Below are 23,868 nucleotides of genomic sequence, written 5' to 3' on the forward strand. Positions count from 1 at the left end.
ATATGTTATGTATCACCAATGCTTGCCTGGATCCTGATGTATGGAAATGGAGGGCCATGGTGACTGTCATGCCCATTGGCAGTGCAGTACAGATGTCTGATCTTGTCTGGATATCTTCATTGAAGAGATGGCCTCACTGCTTAGCCACAATATTGGCCCAGAACTTCGGGTCCCCACGGGTAAGTACGCACGGGGTACTCACACATAGGCCCAATGGAAGTGCCAGTTTCCTGCATGCGCGGGAAACCGGCACTTCCGTTCCCCTGAAAGAAGGGGTTAAGAGGTGGAACGCGTGCGCAGGAGAGGCTGCGCGTGCGCATCGAACTTATGTTTTTTTTGCAGGTTTTCCCGGGAGGGTAAGTCTCCAGAAGTTAGACATTTAAAAAGCAGTCGCAAGGCCTGCTTTTTACAAGGTAAGTGGTGAATTAATTAAAATTAAAACATTTTTTCCACAGGTTTATTATTTTAAAATACTTTAAAGGTAAGTTTATTTTTAGCCCCGTTAGAAAATAAAATTATTTTTTTCAAAAATTAAAATTATTGTTTAAAATAGTTATTTCATGTAATTTATAGTTTATTTTAAAAATGTGATGGTTTTTAAAAATTTATTTGAAGATTTAGTGATGTTTTGGGGCCCGTAGTATTTATAGGTTTGACAGCTCTTCCTGTCAAACTTATGAATGAAGCATTCCCTGCTACCATTGGCTCTCCATGGCCCACGTGATCCCAGGGGACGCATCGAACTAACTGCGCCCCTGGGATATGCAAGCACTGCGCGCCGGCAGTTGGAGCAGGCCCAGGATTGGAATCCCACGCGGGCCCACAGCTCAACGGCCGGCGCGCTAGGTAAGTGCAGGTCGGGGCTTACACCCACGGGAAGACCTCGACCCGAATTTCTGGGCCAATATCTTAACGCGCTGCTCTTCAATGGCTGTGTCTGGGACAGTAGGCCTGATACAATTCGCATCCATGTTACCTCATAGTAGGTGGTTGTGTCACTTTACATCAAAGGTAGTCCCTTCCTGCTCTTCCTTGTCTTCTGCAGCCAATTGCCATGCAAGTGGAGCATTGAATCCTGTACCCAGTCTAAAATATTTGGCATTGTAACCTGAGCTTTGTAGCAGGGCACTTGTCAGAAGAGCCAAGCCGCCTGCAGCTTCTGCTGCAATGCAGGATTCGAATGAGATTTGGGAACACGCCACACATGCAAATGATCCTTGGTAAAATGTTGCAAGGTATACTTAAACATCAATTATGCTGGCGTTAATGAACTCAACAAAGCTAATTGATGGCTTCATCACTATAAATGCTAACGAGCATCTTCCTCTCACCAGTAATTTAGCAGTGTGGATGTTGCCTGGCCTGCTGAGTTTTTCCAGCATATTCTGTTGCAATAACAATGGGCTCAGTGTGCGCTTAACCCACGAATGACGTAATGTTCATTGTACTTAGGTTTTTGGTCTTTTCTACCTTTTTACTCTAGATGTCTTGGGTCTTTCTAGTAGGTGAATCCGAATTCCCTATTCCTTCCAAAGTACATTTTCAAGCTTTGATTGGCAAGCTTTCAGTACCACGCCCAGGATAATAAACAGAGTAACCCTTCTATTAAGTAGTTGAGCTGTTAAAATGTTCCCATGTCTGCACAGGATTTCTCTCCCTCTCTCTCATCTTTGATAAGTGGTACGGCATGACCGTATCACACCTCATTTTAGATTTAAACTAGTAAGCAAATTTATTCAACAAAAGATGGACACATGAATAAATTACAGCAATATATATTTACAGTAGAAACCCTTTTATCTTGCTCCTCAAAAGGAAAACAGTAAAAGGTTAAAATCTAAATGCTATAAGCTATTCTTTTCTAAATGATATTTATATTCTGGGATGGCCCCGAAAATCTGTGCCTGTTCCAGCAGATTCCCAGAATGGCCAGAAGCTGTGCTGCGGCATGGATACACCAAGTTGGGACTTGCTCCCAAGTTTCTGGGATGGCCTCGTGGCGATGGAGTTTCTTCCTGCTCACTGCAAGCCCATCGACATAATTAGAGCGGGGGTGGGGGGGGCGGCGGGGGAGGGGGAACTCTGAATATCCCAAGTCTTCTTTGGGACTTGGCATATGGTAGGTCCAGGTGAGACCAGGCACACTGGCTGAGCATGAGCTGGGAGATGTGGGGCCCACCTAGGGCTCCAAGCAAGGATCTTGGCCTGCACTCCGAAGGTCTGGCCAGCCAGTCACGCACATAACTGAACAAATCACGCAGTCTGAAGTAACTTGGCTCCTGCTGCCAAGATAGTGGCCAACGGGGCTGAATGTCTGTCTGTCTCGCTCACCCCCACCCCCCCCACCCCCAACCGGCCACTATTTATTCCCTTATATAGGGTTAGGATGGGGCTGTGACAAAAATAGAGCAGAGTTTTCCGGGATTGCACCATTTACATATTTCAGGTGGGCAGCTGCGCCGTTTTCAGTGAAACTGGGGCGCCATCCGATGAATTTTAAAAGATGAAAATTGTCCCATTTTCAAACTAACTGTTTCCCAACTGTAATTGATCGCTCTGCGATTGTTTGAAGTGGGGAACCAGCCTGTTAAATTTGAAGTGTTCTTCAGTGTCATTAGCAATGCTAAAGTGCAAATGGCAGGAACTATGTTGTATGATATATTTCCTTCATTTGCATGGTGCCATAATACACCTAGCCAGGCCCACCCCCAAATCATTCATAAATACTGATGGGCGGGAACTTGATGTGCCTGGGTCCAAGCCCAATTTTCGCCCTGACCCCTGCCCTGTGTTTTAACACTGATTTTGGAAGCAAATTTGGGCCCCTTATGACTAGTGACTGAATTACAGAAACATATGTTAGTTAGTTTTGCAAGACACGTCTGCTCTATTTTTGTCACAACCCCACCCTAACCCTATATATTGTCAGATAAGCTAAGCACAGCAGCAATACAGGAATTATCCAGCTATCCCATACTGTCCGCAGATAGAGCGCCTCCCAGTGCTTTAACACACAAGCCAATGATCAAAGCTCTCCCTCCTGCAGCACTGACATCCGTAAGCCTACATTCAGTATCCTCATCCTCGCACTAGAGCCTGTACAGACGGAGTTGTCTTTTCTGAGTCGTAGCTCATCTATTTCACGAAGCTTGCATCAGTATTCCCCCACCTTGACATCTGGGGTTGCATAGACAGAGCTCCACTAACCCTGGATATACACACAACCCCCCTGGTCACTGTCAAATCCAACTGGACTCTGCCACGTTTCCTCTCCTTGTAGAGGTACAAGTTATAATTCATTCAGAAACAATTTCATATTACATGATGCCTGTATTAATATTCAGAAAAATGACATAATAGACTGACAGCATCTCTATCAGGAACACGTGAAAGTTCTGAGCTCGATTTATTCTTTAAAAAAAATAAAAGAAATGGTATTAATTTTGGAGTGCTTCACCATTGGGCAATAAATAACATCTAATCATGCTCCAGCCCAGCATGTGCACTGTAGCTGCTAAGTAGTGGTGATATATTACTGCTCTCTAAGTTGCTCTTAAACCTATTAGAGTGATATACTGACACCCTTCTCATCATCAGCACAGGCTCAATCTCTCTTTAATAAATCACTTAGAATGCCAGCCCAAACTCTAGAAAAAATGTAAATAACTTGCAATCACGTTAAAACGTATGTAAATTGCAAGGTGGTTCTTGTTTATCATTCATATACTTCTGTATCACCAGCACAGCTTCTTTTAGCTTTTGACAGTCACTGTTGGAGTTTTTCACCAGTAATCACATTCACTATTAACCCTTTGCGAAGTGCAGTAGCGTCTCTGCTTTACATTTTGTTTTGTGTTCATTTCCAAGAATACGAGCAATTGAATATTTAAGCGTACCTACAGAAATCTTTACTATTGCCTGGAAACATTAAAATGCATGGAAATCAATTTTCTGCATGTTCTGCGACTGAGAAAAAAGTGTTTAGCGATGGTCTTGTGAACTGGGTGGTGTCGAGTTGGCGCGCTGCCTTTTTATTTCTGCAATCTGCATTTGATTCCAGCTCAAGCTGATGGGCTGGAGAGCTCCTGTTCCAGCCAGCTATAAGCATTGGAAGTGCAATTAGTTGGTTGTAGTCCCCTCGTAGGTGTGAGTCCACAGCTCGAAGCTGCTCAGAATTTGTCACTCAGTCGACAGCCTCGCAGCCGAGAGGCCACAAGAATAACTGGAGTGAGGCATGGAAAATAATGGTCAGGATTTTCTGCCTCTGTGCGCCTACTTTTGAGCCCATTCACTTCAATGGGCAGGAGGTTGTGAAGTGTTGAGCACAGAAGCAGATGCCCCAGGCAATCACGCTGCTGTAATTGGGGCTGATAATATGAGCATGGACTTAATGAATATTGTTAGACCAGAATAGAGAAAGCTTTACCTTCAATTTTTATTGATACTGTTACTGATTTTATTGATGGTGTGGAGATGCCGGAGTTGGACTGGGGTGGACAAATGTAAGAAGTCACACGACACCAGGTTATAGTCCAACAGCTTTATTTGAAATCACAAGCTTTCGGAGCGCTGCTCCTTCTTCAGGTGAAGTGGAGAAATGCATAAAGACACAGCTTATATAGTCTATATAAGCTGTGTCTTTATGCATTTCTCCACTTCACCTGAAGAAGGAGCAGCGCTCCGAAAGCTTGTGATTTCAAATAAAGCTGTTGGACTATAACCTGGTGTCGTGTGACTTCTTACATTTGATTTTATTGATACTGGTACAATTCTGGTACCATTTTATTGATACTGGTACAATTCTGGAAAAAATATTCCATTTGCCAGCATGGACATCCTTCACCTTGGTGAACACAAAATTCACTCCCTTTTTTTAAAACAAAGAGGTAAAAGATCTTTCAGTAAAACTGACCTTTCTTAAAATTCTCTCAGCTAAACTGATGCTTCTAACTTTTGACATTACATTTTGCGCTGCCAGGGTAGCTTTCACTATACAGGAAACTCTCGTTTAAACAGCACCTAAATATCCAGATTTCTCTATTAACCGGCAAAATTCTCACTCCGAAAACAACACCTCAATAACCGGCAATGTTGCCGAGTCCGAGTCTCCCGCGGTGGCCGAGTTAGTCAGTGGGGGTAGTTCTCCGAACTGCCACTACTCGGCTTCTTGGCGCTGTCAGAAGTCGGAACACCTCAATACCCCTGTAACAGGAGTCTGACTCTCCCGCGCTGCCGGTTGTTGTGTATGTACCTTTAAGAGAGAACTACTTTTACAGCTCCTGTATACTGTAGTACCAGCAGTGACCACACCTCTATACCCACAGTCTTGAGACTACCCTTCTCCAGTAAACACCTGTTGATTGTTAAGTTACAGCCTCCGTGTAGTTATTGGGAAACATCATACCTTAAAGATCACGGATCTTACAGTGGCGACGAGGTCGATTCGAATCCACCAGCAGCTCTGCTTCGACGGCAAGGATTCAATCCCTTTAAGGATTCGCTCCGGGAGGGCGGTGGAAGCAAGTCGAGGCCAGAAACACGGGCGTCGACCACGAGCAACCGCCCAGTCATCCGGCAGAGAGTGAACATCGCAGGGGAGGCTGTTGAGAGCCGGGCTTGGTTCCCCAGCCACGACGATCCAGCAACAGACTGGCAACAGGTACAGCGCACAACCTTCCCGGACAGCGGCAGCTAGAGCCGACCGACGGCAGAGAGAAAGCCGAGCAGCGTCGATGGGGTAAGAGAGCAGGTGAAGCGCACAGAACGCAGCCGGGGGTTGAAAACCGAGCGGCGTCGGAAAAAAAAAACTGAGAGAGAGAGGGTAAAACAGCAGCCGGGTTCAGGACCGAGCGGCGGAAACGGGAAAGGTGCACAGGAAAACGCGCAGAGCACAGCCAGGGCTCAAGGGCTGAACAATGTCCGCGGGGAGAAGAAGGGAGAGCGCGGGAGACGCCATTGAGCCGCGGAGAAGGAGGGAGAGCGCGGGAGACTCGGTAAAATAAGGAAGTGGTACTCGGTAAAATAATGGGACTCAAGGCGGATAAATCACCTGGACCTGATGGCTTACATCCTAGGGTCTTGAGGGAAGTGGCGGTAGGGATTGTGGATGCATTGGTAATAATTTTCCAAAACTCCCTGGACTCGGCAAAGGTCCCGGCAGACTGGAAAACTGCTAATGTAACACCCTTATTTAAAAAGGGCAGTAGACAGAAGGCTGAAAACTATAGACCGGTTAGCCTAACATCTGTGGTAGGTAAAATTTTGGAGTCCATTATTAAGGAGACAGTAACAGGACATTTGGATAATCATAATTTAATAGGACAAAGTCAGCATGGTTTTATGAAGGGGAAGTCATATTTGACAAATTTGCTGGAGTTCTTTGAGGAAGTAACGTATAGGGTGGATAAAGGGGAACCAGTGGACATAGTGTGTTTAGACTTCCAAAAGGCATTTGACAAGGTGCCACACAAAAGATTATTGCTTAAGATAAAAAATCACGGGATTGGGGGTAATATTCTGGCATGGATAGAGGATTGGCTATCTAACAGAAGGCAGAGAGTTGGGATAAATGGTTCATTCTCAGACTGGCAATCAGTAACTAGTGGTGTTCCACAGGGGTCAGTGCTGGGTCCCCAACTCTTTACAATCTATATTAACGATTTGGAGGAGGGGACCGAGTGTAACATATCAAAGTTTGCAGATGATACTAAGATGGGAGGGAAAGTAGTGAGTGAGGAGGACATAAAAAACCTGCAAGGGGACATCGACAGGCTAAGTAAGTGGGCAGAGATTTGGCAGATGGAATACAATACTGGAAAGTGTGAGGTTATGCACTTTGGCAGGAAAAATCGTAGAGCAAGTTATTATCTTAATGGCAAGAAACTGGAAAGTACTGAAGTACAAAGGGATCTGGGGGTCCTGGTGCACGAAACTCAAAAGGTTAGTATGCAGGTGCAGCAAGTGATTAAGAAGGCCAATGGAATGTTGGCTTTCATTGCTAGGGGGATAGAATATAAAAATAGGGAGGTATTGCTTCAGTTGTACAAGGTATTGGTGAGGCTGCACCTGGAATACTGCGTACAGTTTTGGTGTCCATACTTAAGAAAGGACATACTTGCTCTCAAGTCAGTACAAAGAAGGTTCACTCGGTTAATCCCGGGGATGAGGGGATGGACACATGAGGAGAGGTTGAGTAGATTGGGACTCTACTCATTGGAGTTCAGAAGAATGAGAGGCGATCTTATTGAAACATATAAGATTATGAAGGGGTTGGATCGGGTGGATGCGGGGAAGATGTTCCCGATGATGGGTGAAACTAGAACTAGGGGGCATAGTCTCAGAATAAGGGGCTGCTCTTTCAAAACTGAGATGAGGAGGAACTACTTCACTCAGAGGGTGGTAGGTCCATGGAATATGCTGCCCCAAAAAGCTGTAGAAGCTACATCATTACATAAATTTAAAACAGAAATAGACAGTTTCCTAGAAGTAAAGGGAATTAAAGGTTATGGGGAGCGGGCAGGAATTTGGACATGAGTCTAGGTTCGGATCGGTCATGGCCCTGTGGGTAGCGGAGCGGGCCCAGGGGCCGTGTAGCCTGATCCTGCTCCTATTTCGTGTGTCTAATTCTGTTAGATTCAGGAGATGGTTCTGTGATAGTGGATTGGCGGTTAGGATCAGATCAGCCATGATCTTATTGAATGGCGGAGCAGGCTCGAGGGGCCGATTGGCCTACTCCTGCTCTTATTTCTTATGTTCTTATGAGACGCCATTTGTAGAAGCCGCAGCGGAGAAGAAGGGCGAGCGCGGGAAGGAAGGAAAGCGCGGGAGACGCCATTTTGTGCCAGCGGAGAAGGAGAGCGCGGGAGACGCCATTTTTGATAGTTGAATCACACCCAGGGATGCCGAAGAGCGGCAGTATCTCTACGTTCGACAATGAAGTCGAAGATTGGGCGACATACGTGGAACGTATTGAGGTGTACTGCCAGGCAAATGAAGTGCCAGATGCTAGGAAAGCACTGGTTTTGTTAAATTCCATGGGTGCAAAAACATATGGCTTACTGCGACACCTAATTACCCCAGAGAAGGCCGCGGATAAGAACTTCGGAAGCATAGTAGAAATTCTACGGGACCACTTAAACCCCACACCGCTGCTGATAGCAGAAAGATTTAAATTCCACAAAAGGAACCAGCATAAAGACGAAAGTAATGCTGAGTACTTAACGAAACTGCGCAAGCTACCGAAACACTGCCAGTTTGGAATGGGACTAGCAGATACGTTAAGGGACAAGTTTGTGTGTGGGCTTCAAAGCGAAGGAACCCAGAAACGGCTTCTATCAGAAAAGGATCTCGTGCTGGACAAGGCTTTCAGCATGGCAGTATCACACGAAGCAGCCGCAAGGGGAGCTGCAGAGATACAACGGAGACCGCAAGAATATGGCACCAATGAAATGTCATATGGAGCAGGGAAGTGTTATCGCTGCGGCAGAACAACACACGACCAGAAGGATTGTTGGTTCAAGGACCAAGTGTGCAGACAGTGTGGAAAAGCAGGACACATAGCAAGAGTCTGCAGGTCAGGGAAGAAAACCAACAGCAAGAAATCTCCACAGGAGACGGACAAAAAGGTACATAAGGTGATGGACAGTAGTTCAGACAAACAGGAAAGTGATACAGGCTCCGGAAGCAAGGAGCTGGGTTGTCTGAAACTACATAAGGTAAACAAAATGGAGGATCACCAGACTATCTGGGTCACACTCAAGATAGACGGAGTCCAAGTGAAAATGGAATTGGACACAGGATCAGCCCTAACAGTCATAAACCAAAGGGACTACAAGCGGCTATTTTCACATATACCCTTGAAAGCTACAGAGATTGTCTTGAAGACGTACACGGGGCAAAAAGTCTACCCCAAAGGAAAAATAAGGGTGAAAGTGATATACAAAGGCCAGGAAATACCCAAAATGGACCTATACGTATTGCCAGATGGAGGACCACCACTACTAGGACGTGAATGGATCCGGAAGATACAATTAGACTGGCATTCCATACAGGCACTGCAGGTTGAGGCCAAAAAGGATGACGACGTCACATCTGGACGACTGTCAAAAATGCTAACTGACACACAAGAAGTGTTCCAGGAGGGATTCGGAACACTAAAAGGCACGAAACAGCATGGAAACGCTGATGGGCTATCACGCCTGCCACTGCCTACTGTGGAGGAAGCACCAGCAGTGGACCCTATCGAGATATTTTATTCGTCAATAATTGAACGATTGCCAGTAACTAACGCGGATATAGAGAAGGAGACCTGCAATGATCCGACACTGTCTCGGGTATATGATTTGACGGTGAGGGGATGGCCAACACATGGCAACTCACTGTTGCCAGCATTCTCATCCAGAAGAGAACAGCTGTCAGTATGCCAGGGGACAGTGATGTGTGGATCCCGAGTGGTAATTCCACCCAAGTTAAGGGAGAGAGTGCTAAATTAGCTTCACGAAGGTCATCTGGGAGGGGTGAAAATGAAAAGCCTTGCTAGGGCTTATGTCTGGTGGCCGGGGATCGATCAACAAATCGAGGACCTAACCAAGAGCTGCTCAGGATGTCAGAAGGTCCAAAATGCACCACCACATGCCCCTCTACACCCATGGGAGTGGCCCTCCTCTCCATGGCAACGGGTGCATATTGATTTTGCTGGTCCAATCATGGACTCAATGTTCTTAATAGCAGTGGATGCTTATTCAAAGTGGCCAGAGGTGATAAAAATGTCCTCAACCACTACAGAGAAAACGATTGCAGTCCTACGGACCATATTTGCCAAGAACGGCTTGCCAGAGCAGATTTGCTCTGATAATGGACCAAAGTTTGTGTCCGAAGAGTTTTGAAAATTTACGAAAAGGAATGGGGTAAGGCATTACACATCCGCCCCATATCACCCAGCCACAAATGGATTGGCTGAGAGGTTCGTACAAACCTTTAAAAAGGCGATAAGGGCCATGTGCGATGATGAAATTTCACTACAGCATAAGGTGGACAATTTCCTGTTAGCCTACAGAAATGCGACACATGCAGTTACCAACCAGACCCCGGCCATGATGTTCTTTAACCGAAGGTTGAGATCGCGTCTGGATTTGCTCAGACCAAAGGTGCGAAGAAATGTTGAGGATAAGCAATTCCAGCACATCAATGAGAAGCCGACAAGGAGCTTCAATGTAGGACAACCAGTCTTGGCCCGTGACTACCGAACTGAGAAATGGCAACCTGGGGATGAACCCGACATACCGGTAGCATTTACCTCTGAAACAGTAGCAGTGGAAACGGATGAACTAACCGACAAAAGGGAGCTAGAATCGCCTCCGCACCAAGAACAAGAACCTCAGGAAAGGCGTTATCCAGAAAGGGTCAGGAAGCCGCCCCAAAGACTGAATCTATAAATGGACTATTTCTGTTTAATGTGCATGTTTAAGTGTTAATTGTTATTTGAATATTATGGGTACTGCTAATCTAAAAGGGGAGGAATTGTTGTGTATGTACCTTTAAGAGAGTACTACTTTTACAGCTCCTGTATACTGTAGTACCGGCAGTGACCACACCGGTATATAAGCTTTGTGCATGCCTCTGTACCCCCAGTCTTGCGACTACCCTCCTCCAGTAAACACCTGTTATTTGTTAAGTTACAGCCTCCGTGTAGTTATTGGGAAAACATCATACCTGAAAGATCACGGATCTTAGAGCCGTGAGCTGTCAAAAGTTGTAGCATTCAGCTTTCTGTTCTGGAGAGATCTCTAAATCATCCTGAGAGGAAGGAATTAACTTAGTGTACAGATTGTCAGTGTTTGACAGCTTCAAACAGCTGTCAAACGCTGATATTTCACCTGTCGAAAGCTCTTGACAGATGAAATGTCAATCTGTGACATCGCATGTTGCTGGGTGGCCCTTAATTGGCCTGCTGAGCCCACTGGGTGGGCTCAACAAGGACAATCAAGTGAAAATCGCGTGGGTTGGCTACAACTCGATGGAGGCGGGACTACAACCCCGAAAGTTGTAGTCCCGCCTCCTACACGCCTCCAGTATCAAAATCCAGCCCATGGTCTCAATTTCGCCACTGAAGTGGCAACTCCTGGTGTAGGGAGTCCCTGCCCTTGGCTCTGCCCCAAAGACATTTTACTTGTTAGAGACGGACGAGTTTTCGGCAAGGCATTTTGGAAAGTCCTGGAAACTGCTGAGACCTGGCATGATGGCTATTCTCCAGAATGTTCTACCAGTCTCTAACCAGGGTTACTGCCAGAGACTGGCAAAAGCCACGAGGGGATTTTGGCCCTTATATCTAATAATAGTGTAGAAAGGAGAGTTAGGAATCATCCTATATGAGGTAATAAACAATGTGCAAATGATGCATTAATTAGTGATCAATAAGAAATGTATGCCTTTGCACGTGGCTCCTCAGCACTACTGGAAACCCATTTTCCCTCATCCTTAATAACACTGGCACACCACAATTGTCAAAAAAGGCAATGAAAGTGAAGAGGGAGGGTGAGCATATTTACTGCAAGCATTGAACTACCCCTAACCACAAGGCATGGAATGAGGTTACTGAGCAGTTGTACAAGATATCCAGAATCCAAAGTACCTGGATCTGTGCCACAGAAAAATTTTATGATACTTAACGTAATAAAACTCACTACGCACTTGGTTCAAGTATAAAGCAAGGCTTTAATCAACTTGTTTCAAAACAGGGAGGTCTAGTTATCTTTCACTAGTTCCTGTTTACAAAATGTCCCTAGGCAAGCTGGGCCCATGCCCGAGTATTTATACTCCTTGGATGGCGCCACCAGCTGGCCGCCCAGTGTTATTTCATGAGTCTTTCTTCATGGATCATAAGATTCATAACAATACGCATAAAAGAGCCAAGAAGAGTGCACACAAATACCACAAGAAATGGCAACCGCAGAGGAACGAATGTAGCTGCATGCTTTGTTGGAGAGTGGTTGGATATAATTGAAGACGATGATGGTGGAGAAACCACCGTCTGATCTGGTAAGTGTCTCTTGATTTATAAAGTACGCTATTCATAATATATAAAGTACAACATTTTACAGTTTCATAAACAATCATCAATGATGAACAAAAACAAATCATTCTCCTTGTTGAAGGTCTTCTTATTTCTTCACAGGTTAGACTGCACCACTGGGGATGCTCCAAGCACCACCTGCACCAGAATTTATCATTGCAGGGAAATCCACTGTGTAGTAACCTGGGAGGTTATGAGTAACCTGATCCACCAGGTGGTGCTGTGGCAATTGGTCTCCTGAGTTAAGTCTGGCCTGTACTGGTTGTACTCTTTGTTTTTGCTGCCTCATGGCAGAAGCTTTCATGTGCAAGTGTTGATTAAACCATGTTATGGAGTTAACCTGTGTCCGTCTCCATATATGGCCACCTCAAGATACCACACACTGCATCACAAGCATTGATCACAACATCACCACCACCTGGTGCCCAAGAAAATGCCTTGGAGTCCCTCTTTCCAAATTGGGAGGACTTGATACAGGAACGAGGAAGCAGTACAAACTTCGCCCCATGGCTCTACCGGCAAAGAAAAAAATGGTGTTGCAGCGATGGAATGTTGGAGAAAGCATTGGAGATCTCTGATCTTCCAAGCAGCATAGCATGGAAGAACATTCCATTTCTTGGAACAATAACGCAGCAAACGGTAATGCAAACAGATACAGATTAGAATTCCTCTTGGCAGAAATTCAGTCTACTGTACAAGTCAGTGCAAATAATGTGCATGTAACATTGGAGTCAGTTATGCAGATTAATTTAATAGGCATGGGGTTGGTTTACAGTCTGCTCTCACTGCTGGGTATCTAGGTGCTGAATATAATTTGCACTCCATCCTGGTTTGGCTAACATAGCAGCTGGAATAACTTCAGCTTGGACTGTTGATTTGACAGAGATTAGGGATGGCTCACAATCTATACTGCATTGAAAGATTAACAGCATTCAGGATGCCATTCATACCTGACTGCTCCCCTTGAGTGTATTCAAGGCTGAGATCAATAGATTTTTGGACTCCAGGGGAATCGAGGGAAATGGGGTTCGGGCGGGAAAGTGGAGTTGAGGTCGATGATCAGCCATGATCTTATTGAATGGTGGGGCAGGCTCGAGGGGCTGAATGGCCGACTCCTGCTCCTAATTCTTATGTTCTTATAAAATGCTGCACAATTTGATTTGGAACCATTAGGACAAGGATGATGTTGATGCTGGGTCAATTGTTAATTTTAAATCTGAGATTGATAGATTTCTGTTCACCAAAGCTATTGAGGGATATGAGCGAAGGCGGGTATATGGAGTTAGGTCACAGATCAGCCATGATCTCATTGAATGGCGGAACAGGTTCAAGGGGCTGAATGGCCTCCCCCTGTTTCTGTGTTCCTACGACTGTCTGATTAGAGTTATCTATAGTACAGGAAACTCTTTGGTATCCGGCACCGACGGGACCGGGATGGTACCGATTGATTAAAAATTCCGGATGACGGAGAGGGTTATCTACCGAGGGTATTTTTAACAAACAAAAATTTAAAAAATCAAGAAATGTGCAGTATACAGTAATTGGGTACTCACCTACAGAATGTTGTGTTAAATGGACGGTGGACGATGCTTGATTAAGTGCAGTACTGCCAGTTGAGGGTAATCCATAACTCTTTAATTACTTAACAGTGAAACAAAACTTATACAGTAAAAAGAACTTATACAGTAAAAAGTAAGACGGTGGATCGGAAGAGACTACCGGCAGCGCGGGAGAGTCAGACTCCTGTTATTGAGGTGTTCGGACTTCCGACAGCGCCAAGAAGCCGAGTAGTGGCAGTTTGGAGAACTACCCCCACTGACTAACTCGGCCACCGCGGGAGACTCGGACTCGGCAACATTTCCGGTTATTGAGGTGTTGTTTTCGGAGTATGAATTTTGCCGGTTAATAGAGAATTCTGGATATTTAGGTGCCGTTTAAATGAGTTTCCTGTATTGTCAAATATAAGCTATCCTCCATTAGAGTAACATTAGAGGCAGCTGAAGCAACAAAAATGTACTTGAGGCTGGTGACATTGTTCCATGTATCTGTCCCACACCACATTCTTTCACTGGGAACTAAACATATCCCTCCCATAAGCCTACTGCTAACAATCATCTGAGCACATATGGAGCAGGAGGGTAGACTCAATGGGTAGACACACTAATTAAAGCAAATGGATTCAAATTACACTTTTGAAATGTATGCAATTGTTTGTTCTTGGTGGTTGTTTATGTTTTAGTTGAGTATATTTAAAGCATAAAGTGGCAATGATTACCAGAAGTGCTGTAACCCTGCCCAGGGCAAGATCCTGCATTCTGTAATAAACAAGTCGTAACGTTATCCCACCTAGGTCTATCGTCAATTACTTAAGTAGAGTGTGATGGACAATTGTCAGTTGATATTCCTGCCTCGTGTTCTATCTCTGCAGGATCTGTTTGCGCTGAACCTAGAACCCTATCGATATAGTGGTGTCAATATGACAGGGTTTCGCCTCCTAAACATTGACAACCCACATGTTGCATCCATTATTGAGAAGTGGTCCATGGAACGTCTTCAAGCACCACCCAAACCTGAATCAGGACTCCTGGATGGGATGATAACAGTAAGTACCCTTTAAATGTACCAGAAGAATCTTAGGCTTCTATAGTTATCAATGAAATTATGTACAAGGTGCGTTTAGGAAAAGAGTTACTGTTTAAATTAATAATTCCTTTTTCTCCCTAAGGTACAGATTACAGTAAATTGTATTTTTTGCGCGGGGTGGGAGAAGTAACAACATTTTGAATTTTGATGCCCATTTTGCCAAGTGGAGATTATTGCTATTTAACAAGTGTTCTTTCTAGTCTCCACATGACATTCCTGTTGAAACACCTTTGGAAGGATTTTCATCGGGCCATTGAGGTGGGATTGGAGGCGTGCGGGGATTTAAAAATCCCAAAATCGTGGGTCCCGACCCCATCCCACCCCCAACCCGCCTCCATGCCAGTTTCAAAGGAGGCGGATACCCGACCTTTGCTGGGACCCGCCTCCCCGAGGCGGGAAGGGGATTAGTGCCAATTAACTGCCTGTTAACAGGTAGTTAACAGGCAGTTTTTAGCATAATCCCTATTTTCATTGGTGAAGTGTGGGATTCCCGACGGCTCCAAACCACGCCAAGTTAGAGGAAGTGGGCCGTCGGGATGAAGGGCTTGGAGGGGTCGAGATCTCCGGTGTTCAGGTGAGTGATGGGTGCATGAGTGCAGAGGTAAGTGTGTTTGGTCTGTGTAAAGTGTTTAAAGAAGTTCTACTAACCTTTACTTACCATTACAGCCTTCCTTCCTTCAGGTCTCAGGAGTCCCTCATCTCACCGGCACAGAAAGCAGAATCACAGAATCCCCACAGTGCAGATAGAGGCCATTTCGGCCCATCGAGCCTGCACCGACACATATCCCACCCTATCCCCGTAACCCCACGTATTTAATCCCCCTAACACTAAGGGTCAATTTATCATAGCCAAATCAACCTAACCCGCACATCTTTGGACTGTGGGAGGAAACCGGAGCACGCGGAGGAAACCCACGCAAACACGGGGAGAATGTGCAAACTCCACACAGACAGTCGCCCGAGGCCAGATTTGAACCCGGGTCCCTGGCGCTGTGAGGCAACAGTGCTAACCACTATGCCACCGTGCCCCCAGCCAGCTGTCAAAATCTGCAGCCTCTGCTTTCTGTTCCGGGAAGATCTCTAAATCATCCTGAGAGGAAGGAATTAACCTGGAGTACAGATTGTCTTGACAGATGAAATTTCAATCTGTGACGTCACCTGTTGCCGGGTGGCCCTTAATTGGCCTGCTGAGCCCGCTGGGTGGGCTCAACAAGGTCAATCAAGTGAAAATCGCGTGGGTTGGCTAGAACTCAATGGAGGCGGGACTACAACCCCGAAAGTTGTAGTCCCACCTCCTAACCGACTCCTCAATGAAAATCCAGCCCCTCATGTCATATTCATTCTATATGAAGTAGGGCAGCAAAAAGAGTGAATGGGCTCATTTATGATGCGATTCAGACCTACTTGCCTCATTAGGCTGTTGAATTTGATGAATGAATAGCAGAACAAGCTACCAATTGAAATTATTCACCTTTACAGCTGCTGATAAATGAAATGAGTTCTGGTAATCTTAGTCAAGATGGTGCAAATGAGAGAACAAAGCAACTAATGTGACGATCTCATCTCTGAAAGGTGCATTAAGTGTAAGCGTAGAAAATGACACATACAGCAATGGGTGTCTCTGAAAGGCTGCACAATATGGTATATTTGGCAAATCAAGACCAGTGATGGAATGATACGTCTGTTGAGGTTGAGTGGTAGGGTATTGGTTTATTAAAATTGTAGTAAGTCTTCCTGTGTATCTTTCCTTCAGCTGTTAAACTGTATTAATGTTGCAGGTGCAGTATAATGGCAGTGTGAAAACAATGTGTCATTTTAAAATACAAAAAGAAAATACTGCAGATGCTGGAAATCTGAAATAAAAACAGAAAATGCTGGAGAAACTCAGCAGGTCAGGCAGCATCTGTGAAGAGAGAAACAGAGTTAACGTTTCAGGTCGATGACCTTTCGTCTTGACAGATGCTGCCTGACCTGCTGAGTTTCTCCAGCATTTTCTGTTTTTATGTCCATTTAAAATGATTTTTTAGGTTCAAGGTGCTTTGGAGGGGGACAAGACAATTTATCATTTTTATCAATGACACTACTAGCACTCAAATGTTATTTTATATATTTTTTACTGTACCTTTTATTTTCTGGAAGGTGTTAATTTTTGCTGCTACTCCAAACTACAACAGGGAAGGATTCCTTTTCCTGATCGCACAGGAGATTATCAACCACTGAAAACTTAAAAGCGGTTTATTTTCTGCTGGGAATACTTGTGGCGAGGGGAAGATTTTTTTGGGGGGGGTTCCTTGATATATCGGAACCATGAGTGATTGGCCATTCTTCCATCGATGCTTCTGGAAACAAAAGGTGCTACAGTGCACCGGGAGTCACGTTAAATCTAAATGTTAATGTTAACATGGCACTGACATGAATCAGTCATTCATGAAAGAAAGACTTATGAAATAATACTGAGCGGCCTACGGGTGGCGCTGTCCAGGGAGAGTATAAATACTCGGGCACGGGCCCAGCTTGCGCAGGACATTCTTAACAGGAACTAGTGAAGGGCACAACTAGACCTCCATGTTGTAAAACAGTTGATTAAAGCTTTGTTTAACGCTTAGACCAAGTGCCGAGTAGTTTTCTTACATCAGTCACTGCACAGCGATACCATACAAATGCGTATCAAATACGAGTACCAGAACAAATACCAAGTTCAAAAAAAGCTGCTGCCAAATCTTTGTCCTTAAATAAAACCCAGTGCCTCGAAAGCACTTAAAGCTGCATGCGTGTTAATATTTAATCGGTGGAAAATGAAAGCAAAAAAGTAAATTATAAAAAAGAAAGCAACATTTCGTGGAAGATTTAAAAATACACTGGATGATTGAAATAACTTATTGTTGTAAGAAAAATTCTTAGTAAAACATCATAAAAGCATTAACAAGGCAGAGAGCCAAAAAAAGGAAGAGGGGCAGTAGAGAAGAAGCGAAAGGGATTAATGTAAGGGACTTTCATCAATGGTAACCAGGCAAACAGGGAAACGATATTTGTAAAGGCTCAGTTTAAGTATCGGATTTTTTTTATGCCTCTCGGAGCAAGGTACAGGAAACTTTCTGTTATCCGGCACGGACGGGACCGACGTGGTGCCGGTTCATCAACAATTCCGGATAACCGAACGCTATAGCAAAAGATATGGAGCTGAGAGCTCCGTATAAAGCAACGAACCCTGTTGCTTAGCTTCAGAACAATCGGCACAAGTTGCAAGCGTCTCTGTAGCTTAGCAACAGCTGCAGCTACACCCTTGCACAGCAACAAATGGAGTAAAAAAAGTAATAAAAGTTACCTGAACCTACTCCTGAATTTTGCCGGTTAACCGACATTTCCGGTTATTTAGGGGCCGGTTAATCGAAAGTTTACATAGAAACATAGGAGATAGGAGCAGGAGTAGGCCATTCGGCCCTTCGAGCCTGCTCCGCCATTCAATGAGATCATGGCTGATCATCCAAATTCAGTACCCTGTCCCTGCTTTCTCCCCATATCCCTGGATCCCTTTAGCCTCAAGAAATATATCCAACTCCTTTTTGAATATATTTAATGAACTGGCCTCCACCGCCCTCTGTGGCAGAGAATTCCACAGGTTCACCACTCTCTGGGTGAAGAAATTCCTCCTCATTTCAGTCCTAAATGGCTTACCCCTATCCTTAGACGATGACCCCTGGTTCTGGACTCCCCGGCCATCATAAACATCCTTCCTGCATCTAGTCTGTCCAGGCCTCACAGAATTTTATAGGTTTCGATGAGATCCCCTCTCAATCTTCTAAACTCCAGTGAGTATAAGCCCAAGCGACACAATCTCTCCTCATACGTCATTCCTGCCATCCCAGGTATCAGCCTGGTGAATCTTCGCTGTACTCCCTCCATGGCAAGAACATCCTTCCTCAGGTAAGGCGACCAAAACTGCACACAATACTCAAGGTGCGGTCTCACCAAGGCCCTGTACAGCTGTAGCAAGACATCCTTGTTCCTGTACTCGAACCCTCTTGCTATGAAGGCCAACATACCATTTACCTTCTTAACCGCCTGCTGCACCTGCATGCTTACCTCCAGCGACTGGTGCACAAGAACACCCAGGTCTCTTTGCACTTCTCCTTCTCCCAATCTATTGCCATTCAAATAATAATCTGCCTTCCTGTTTTTGCCACCAAAGTGGATAACCTCACATTTATCCACATTATAGTGCATTTGCCATGTTTCTGCCCACTCACCCAACCTGTCCAAATCGTACTGGAGTTTCTTGACATCCTCCTCACAGCTTACCCTCCCATCCAGCTTTGTGTCGTCTGCAAATTTGGAGATATTACATCCAATTCCCTCGTCCAGATCATTAATATATATTGTGAACACCTGGGGCCCTAGGACCGATCCTTGCGGTACCCCACTAGTCACTGCCTGCCACTCGGAAAACGACCCGTTTATTCCAACTCTCTGCCTTCTGTCCGCCAACCAGTTCTCTATCCAAGTCAATACCGTGCCCCCAATCCCATGTGCCTTAATTTTGCACGCTAATCTCTTATGTGGGACCTTATCGAAAGCCTTCTGAAAGTCCAAATACACCACATCCACTGGTTCTCCCTTATCTATTTTACCAGTTACATCCTCAAAAAATTCCAGTAGATTAGTCAAGCATGATTTACCTTTTGTAATTCCATGTTGACTTTGTCCGATCCTGCCACTGCTTACCAAGTGCTCTGCTATTACATTTTTAATAATAGATTCTAGCATTTTCCCCACTACCGATGTCAGGCTTACCGGTCTATAATTCCCCGCTTTTTCTCTACCACCTTTTTTGAATAGTGGGGTAACATTAGCTACCCTCCAATCCATGGGTACTGTTCCAGTGTCTATCGAGTTCTGGAAGATGACCAGCAATGCATCTACTATTTCTAGGGCCACTTCCTTAAGTACCCTGGGATGTAGATTATCAGGCCCTGGGGATTTATCGGCCTTCAGTCCCATCAATTTTCCTAACACCATTTCCGTACAAATACTGATTTCTTTCAGTTCGACCCTTTCATCAGGCACTATGTTCCCCGGCATCGCTGGGAGGTTATTTCTGTCCTCCTTTGTCAAGACAGAACCAAAGTATGAATTTAGTTGGTCTGCCATTTCTTTGTTTCCCATTATAAATTCCCCTGATTCTGACTGCAAGGGACCTACGCTTGACTTCACCAATCTTTTTCTCTTCACATATCTATAAAAGCTTTTACAGTCAGTTTTTATGTTCTCCGCCATCTTACTCTCATATTCTATTTTCCCTTTCTTAATTAATCCCTTTGTCCTCCTTTGTTGAATCCTAAACTGCTCCCAATCCGCAGGATTATTGCTTTTTCTGGCCAATTTATATGTCGTCTCCTTGGATCTTATGCTATCCCTAATTTCCCTTGTTAGCCACGGTTGAGTCACCTTTTTTGTTTTATTTTTATGCCAAACTGGGATGAACAAATTCTGTAGCTCATCCATTTGGTCTTTGAATGTTTGCCATTGCCTATCCACTGTCAACCCTTTGAGTGCCATTCCCCAATCAATCCTACCTAACTCGCTCCTCAGACCATTGTAGTTTCCTTTATTTAAATTGAGGACCCTAGTCTCTGAGTCAACAACTTCATTCTCCATCTTAATGAAGAATTCGATCATATTATGATCGCTCAGACCCAAGGGGCCTCGTACAACAAGATTGCTAATTAATCCTTTCTCGTTACATAATACCCAGTCTAAGATGACCTGATCTCTGGTTGGTTCCTCGACATATTGCTCCAGGAAACCATCCCGTAAACACTCCAGGAATTCCTCCTCCACAGTATTGTTACTAATTTGGTTGGTCCAATCTATATGTAGATTAAAGTCACCCATGATGACTGCGGTGCCCTTATTGCACGCTTCTTTAATTTCCCTTTTCATGCCATCCCCAACCTCCGCCTTACTGTTGGGAGGTCTATATACCACTCCCACTAATGTTTTTTTCCCCTTAGTATTTCTCAATTCTACCCATACAGATTCCACATCATCAGAGCTAATATCCTTCATTACAATTGTATTAATCCCTTCTTTAACCAGTAATGCTACCCCACCTCCCTTTCCTTTTTGCCTATCTTTCCTGAATATCGAATACCCCTGGATGTTAAGTTCCCAGTCTTGGCCATCCTTGAGCCACGTTTCCGTAATCCCAACCAAATCATATTCGTTTACCTCTATTTGCGCAGCCCATTCGTCCACCTTATTACAAATGCTCCTCGCATTAAGACACAAAGCCTTCAGGCTTGTTTTTTTAACGCTCTTAGACCTATTAGAATTATTATTTACTGTGGCCACGTTTGATTTAAACCGTTGATTTCTCTGACTGCCACTTTTGTTTTTCTCCTTCCTATCTTTTGCTTTTATCCCTGTTTCCCTTTCCTCTGTCTCCCTGCTCAGGTTCCCAACCCTCTGCCATTTTAGCTCAAACCCCCCCGAACAGTGCTAGCAAACCTCCCCGCAAGGATATTTGTCCCGCTCTGGTTCAGGTGCAACCCGTCCGACTTGTACAAGTCCCACCTTCCCCAGAAGCAGGCCCAGTGATCCAGGAAACTAAAGCCCTCCCTCCTGCACCAACTCATTAGCCACGCATTCATCTGCTCTATCCTGCTATTCCTATACTCACTAGCACGTGGCACCAGGAGTAATCCAGAGATTACAACCTTTGAGGTCCTGCTCTTTAATCTGCTACCTAGCTCCCTAAATTCTTGCTGCAGGACCTCATCCCTCTTCCTACCCATGTCATTGGTCCCAATGTGAACCACGACCTCTGACTGTTCACCCTCCCCCTTCAGAATGTCCTGCAGCCGTTCAGTGACATCCTTGACCCTGGCACCAGGGAGGCAACAAACCACCCTGGAGTCACGTCTACGGCCACAGAAACACCTATCTGTTCCCCTTACGATAGAATCCCCTACCACTATTGCTCTCCCACTCTTTTTCCTCCCTTCCTGAGCAGCAGAAGCACCCCTGGTGCCGGGAAGTTGGCTGCTGCTGCCTTCCTCTGGTAAGTCATCCCCCTCAACAGTATCCAAATCGGTATACCTGTTTGAGAGAGGGATGGCCACAGGGGTCCCCTGCACTACCTGCCTGCCTCTACTGCTCTGCCTGATGGTCACCCATTTCCCTTCTGCCTGTGCAGCCCTTACCTGCGGTGTGACCACCTCATCAAACGTATTATCCTCGACCCTCTCAGCATCGTGAATGCTCCAAAGCCCATCCATCCGCAGCTCCAGCGCCGCAATGCGGTCTGCTAGTAGCCGCAGCTGGATGCATTTCTGGCACACGTGGTCATCAGGGACACCGGCAGTGTCCCTGAATTCCCACATAGAGCAAGAGGAGCATAACACAGGGCTGGGCTCTCCTGGCATGACTTACCCTTTAATTAATTTAAATTAATTCACTATCACCAATTAAAGATAAACTCTAAGGCGCTTGTATGGTTTACCAACAGTCCCCGCTACACCAGAAAAGACCTTAGCAACTATAAACCACAGAGTTAAAGTTTAAAAAAGAGAAATACTCACCAAACAATCACTTACCTGCTCCCTGGTGATGTCACACTCTGATTACTTTTTACCTCTCTCCCTGCTGCTGAGTTGGTAAGCTGCGCCTCGCTCCTCCTTTTAACTGCACTGTTTTCACCATCTTAGAAACTGGCAGTGCTACTGCTTACTAATGGTACCATTTTAACAGTGGCAAAGTCGCTGCTTCATTCTCCATCCAGAGTTGTCAACAACCACACTAATGAGCATGAAGAAAATGCTGGCATTGGCAGTCCGCACAACACTTCACCATTAATATCAGTAGCTAGGTGCTTGGAATTGCAGATCTTGGCGAGGTAACAACACACAGCTTTTTATAAGGAAGCTTTAATTCATGAAAAGCAAGCAGCAAAAAAAGGCAGGATGAGTACAGATATTTCAAGTAAACACGGGCAGAAATTTTGCAGTGTATCGGGAACCGATTTCTGTGATACCAACTTTCTTACTAAGCTACTACATAAGCTGCATTTATGGGACTGGACAAAGAATAATTGTACACGAACAGTAGCTTTAAAAGAACAGAACAACTTTACTGCTGTGAAAAGGAAATCCTAATCTAGGACCATTATAATTCTGAGTGATTAAAGCATTTACTTCTCAGCCTTGGTGAAGCCTTACATTTGCCACCCATGTTATTTGATGAAAGGTGTTTTATTTTCTTCATTTACCGGTGAATGTTGCACCCTAGGTGAATGGTACAAGCACTGGATAATGGAGCACTTTCCAATTTGGGCTCTCTGGGAGCTGATTTTCCTCTTGGCGGCCATGATGGTAGAAATTCAGCCGTACAGGACTTCCAACCGCTGCATCCCTGCTCCCGGGGGAGGGGAACGACTGCGGTGTCTGCGTGTCTGCTCCCGGGGGAGGGGAGCGACTGCGGTGTCTGCTCTCGGGGGAGGGGAGCGACTGCGGTGTCTGGTCCCGGGGGAGGGGAGCGACTGCATCCCTGCTCCTGGGGAGGGGAGCGACTGCAGTGTCTGCTCCCGGGGGAGGGGAGTGACTGCGGTGTCTGCTCCCATGGGAGGGGAGCGACCACGGTGTCTGGTCCCGGGGGAGGGGAGCGACTGCGGTGTCTGCTGCCGGGGGAGGGGAGCAACTGCGGTGTCTGGTCCCGGGGGAGGGGAGCGACTGCGGTGTCTGGTCCCGGGGGAGGGGAGCGACTGCGGTGTCTGGTCCCAGGGGAGGGGAGCGACTGTGGTGTCTGGTCCCGGGGGAGGGGAGCGACTGCGGTGTCTGATCCCGGGGGAGGGGAGCGACTGCGGTGTCTGCTCCCGGGGGAGGGGAGCGACTGTGATGTCTGGTCCCGGGGGAGGGGAACGACTGCGGTGTCTGGTCCCGGGGGAGGGGAGCGACTGCGATGTCTGGTCCTGGGGGAGGGGAGCGACTGTGGTGTCTGCTCCCGGGGGAGGGGAGCGACTGCGGTGTCTGGTCCCGGGGGAGGGGAGCGACTGCGGTGTCTGGTCCCGGGGGAGGGGAGCGACTGCGATGTCTGGTCCTGGGGGAGGGGAGCGACTGCGGTGTCTGCTCCTGGGGGAGGGGAGCGACTGCGGTGTCTGG

General features: G+C 45.8%; 1 protein-coding gene across 2 annotated transcripts in view; it reads left to right on the forward strand.

Annotated features, from left to right (window-relative positions):
- grik1a (glutamate receptor, ionotropic, kainate 1a) overlaps window positions 1-23,868 on the forward strand; it is a 434,840-nt gene that overhangs the window by 283,167 nt on the left and 127,805 nt on the right. For both annotated transcript variants that reach the window (XM_086006203.1, XM_086006202.1), the window contains exon 6: window positions 14,499-14,672. In XM_086006203.1, coding sequence (XP_085862329.1) covers window positions 14,499-14,672 — 174 coding nt within the window. The remainder of the gene's footprint in view (window positions 1-14,498; window positions 14,673-23,868) is intronic.

The sequence above is a fragment of the Somniosus microcephalus genome, chromosome 14 (assembly GCF_052327205.1).
Source record: "Somniosus microcephalus isolate GS21.2 chromosome 14, FLI_Smic_1.0, whole genome shotgun sequence".
Classification (NCBI taxonomy): Eukaryota; Metazoa; Chordata; class Chondrichthyes; order Squaliformes; family Somniosidae; genus Somniosus; species Somniosus microcephalus.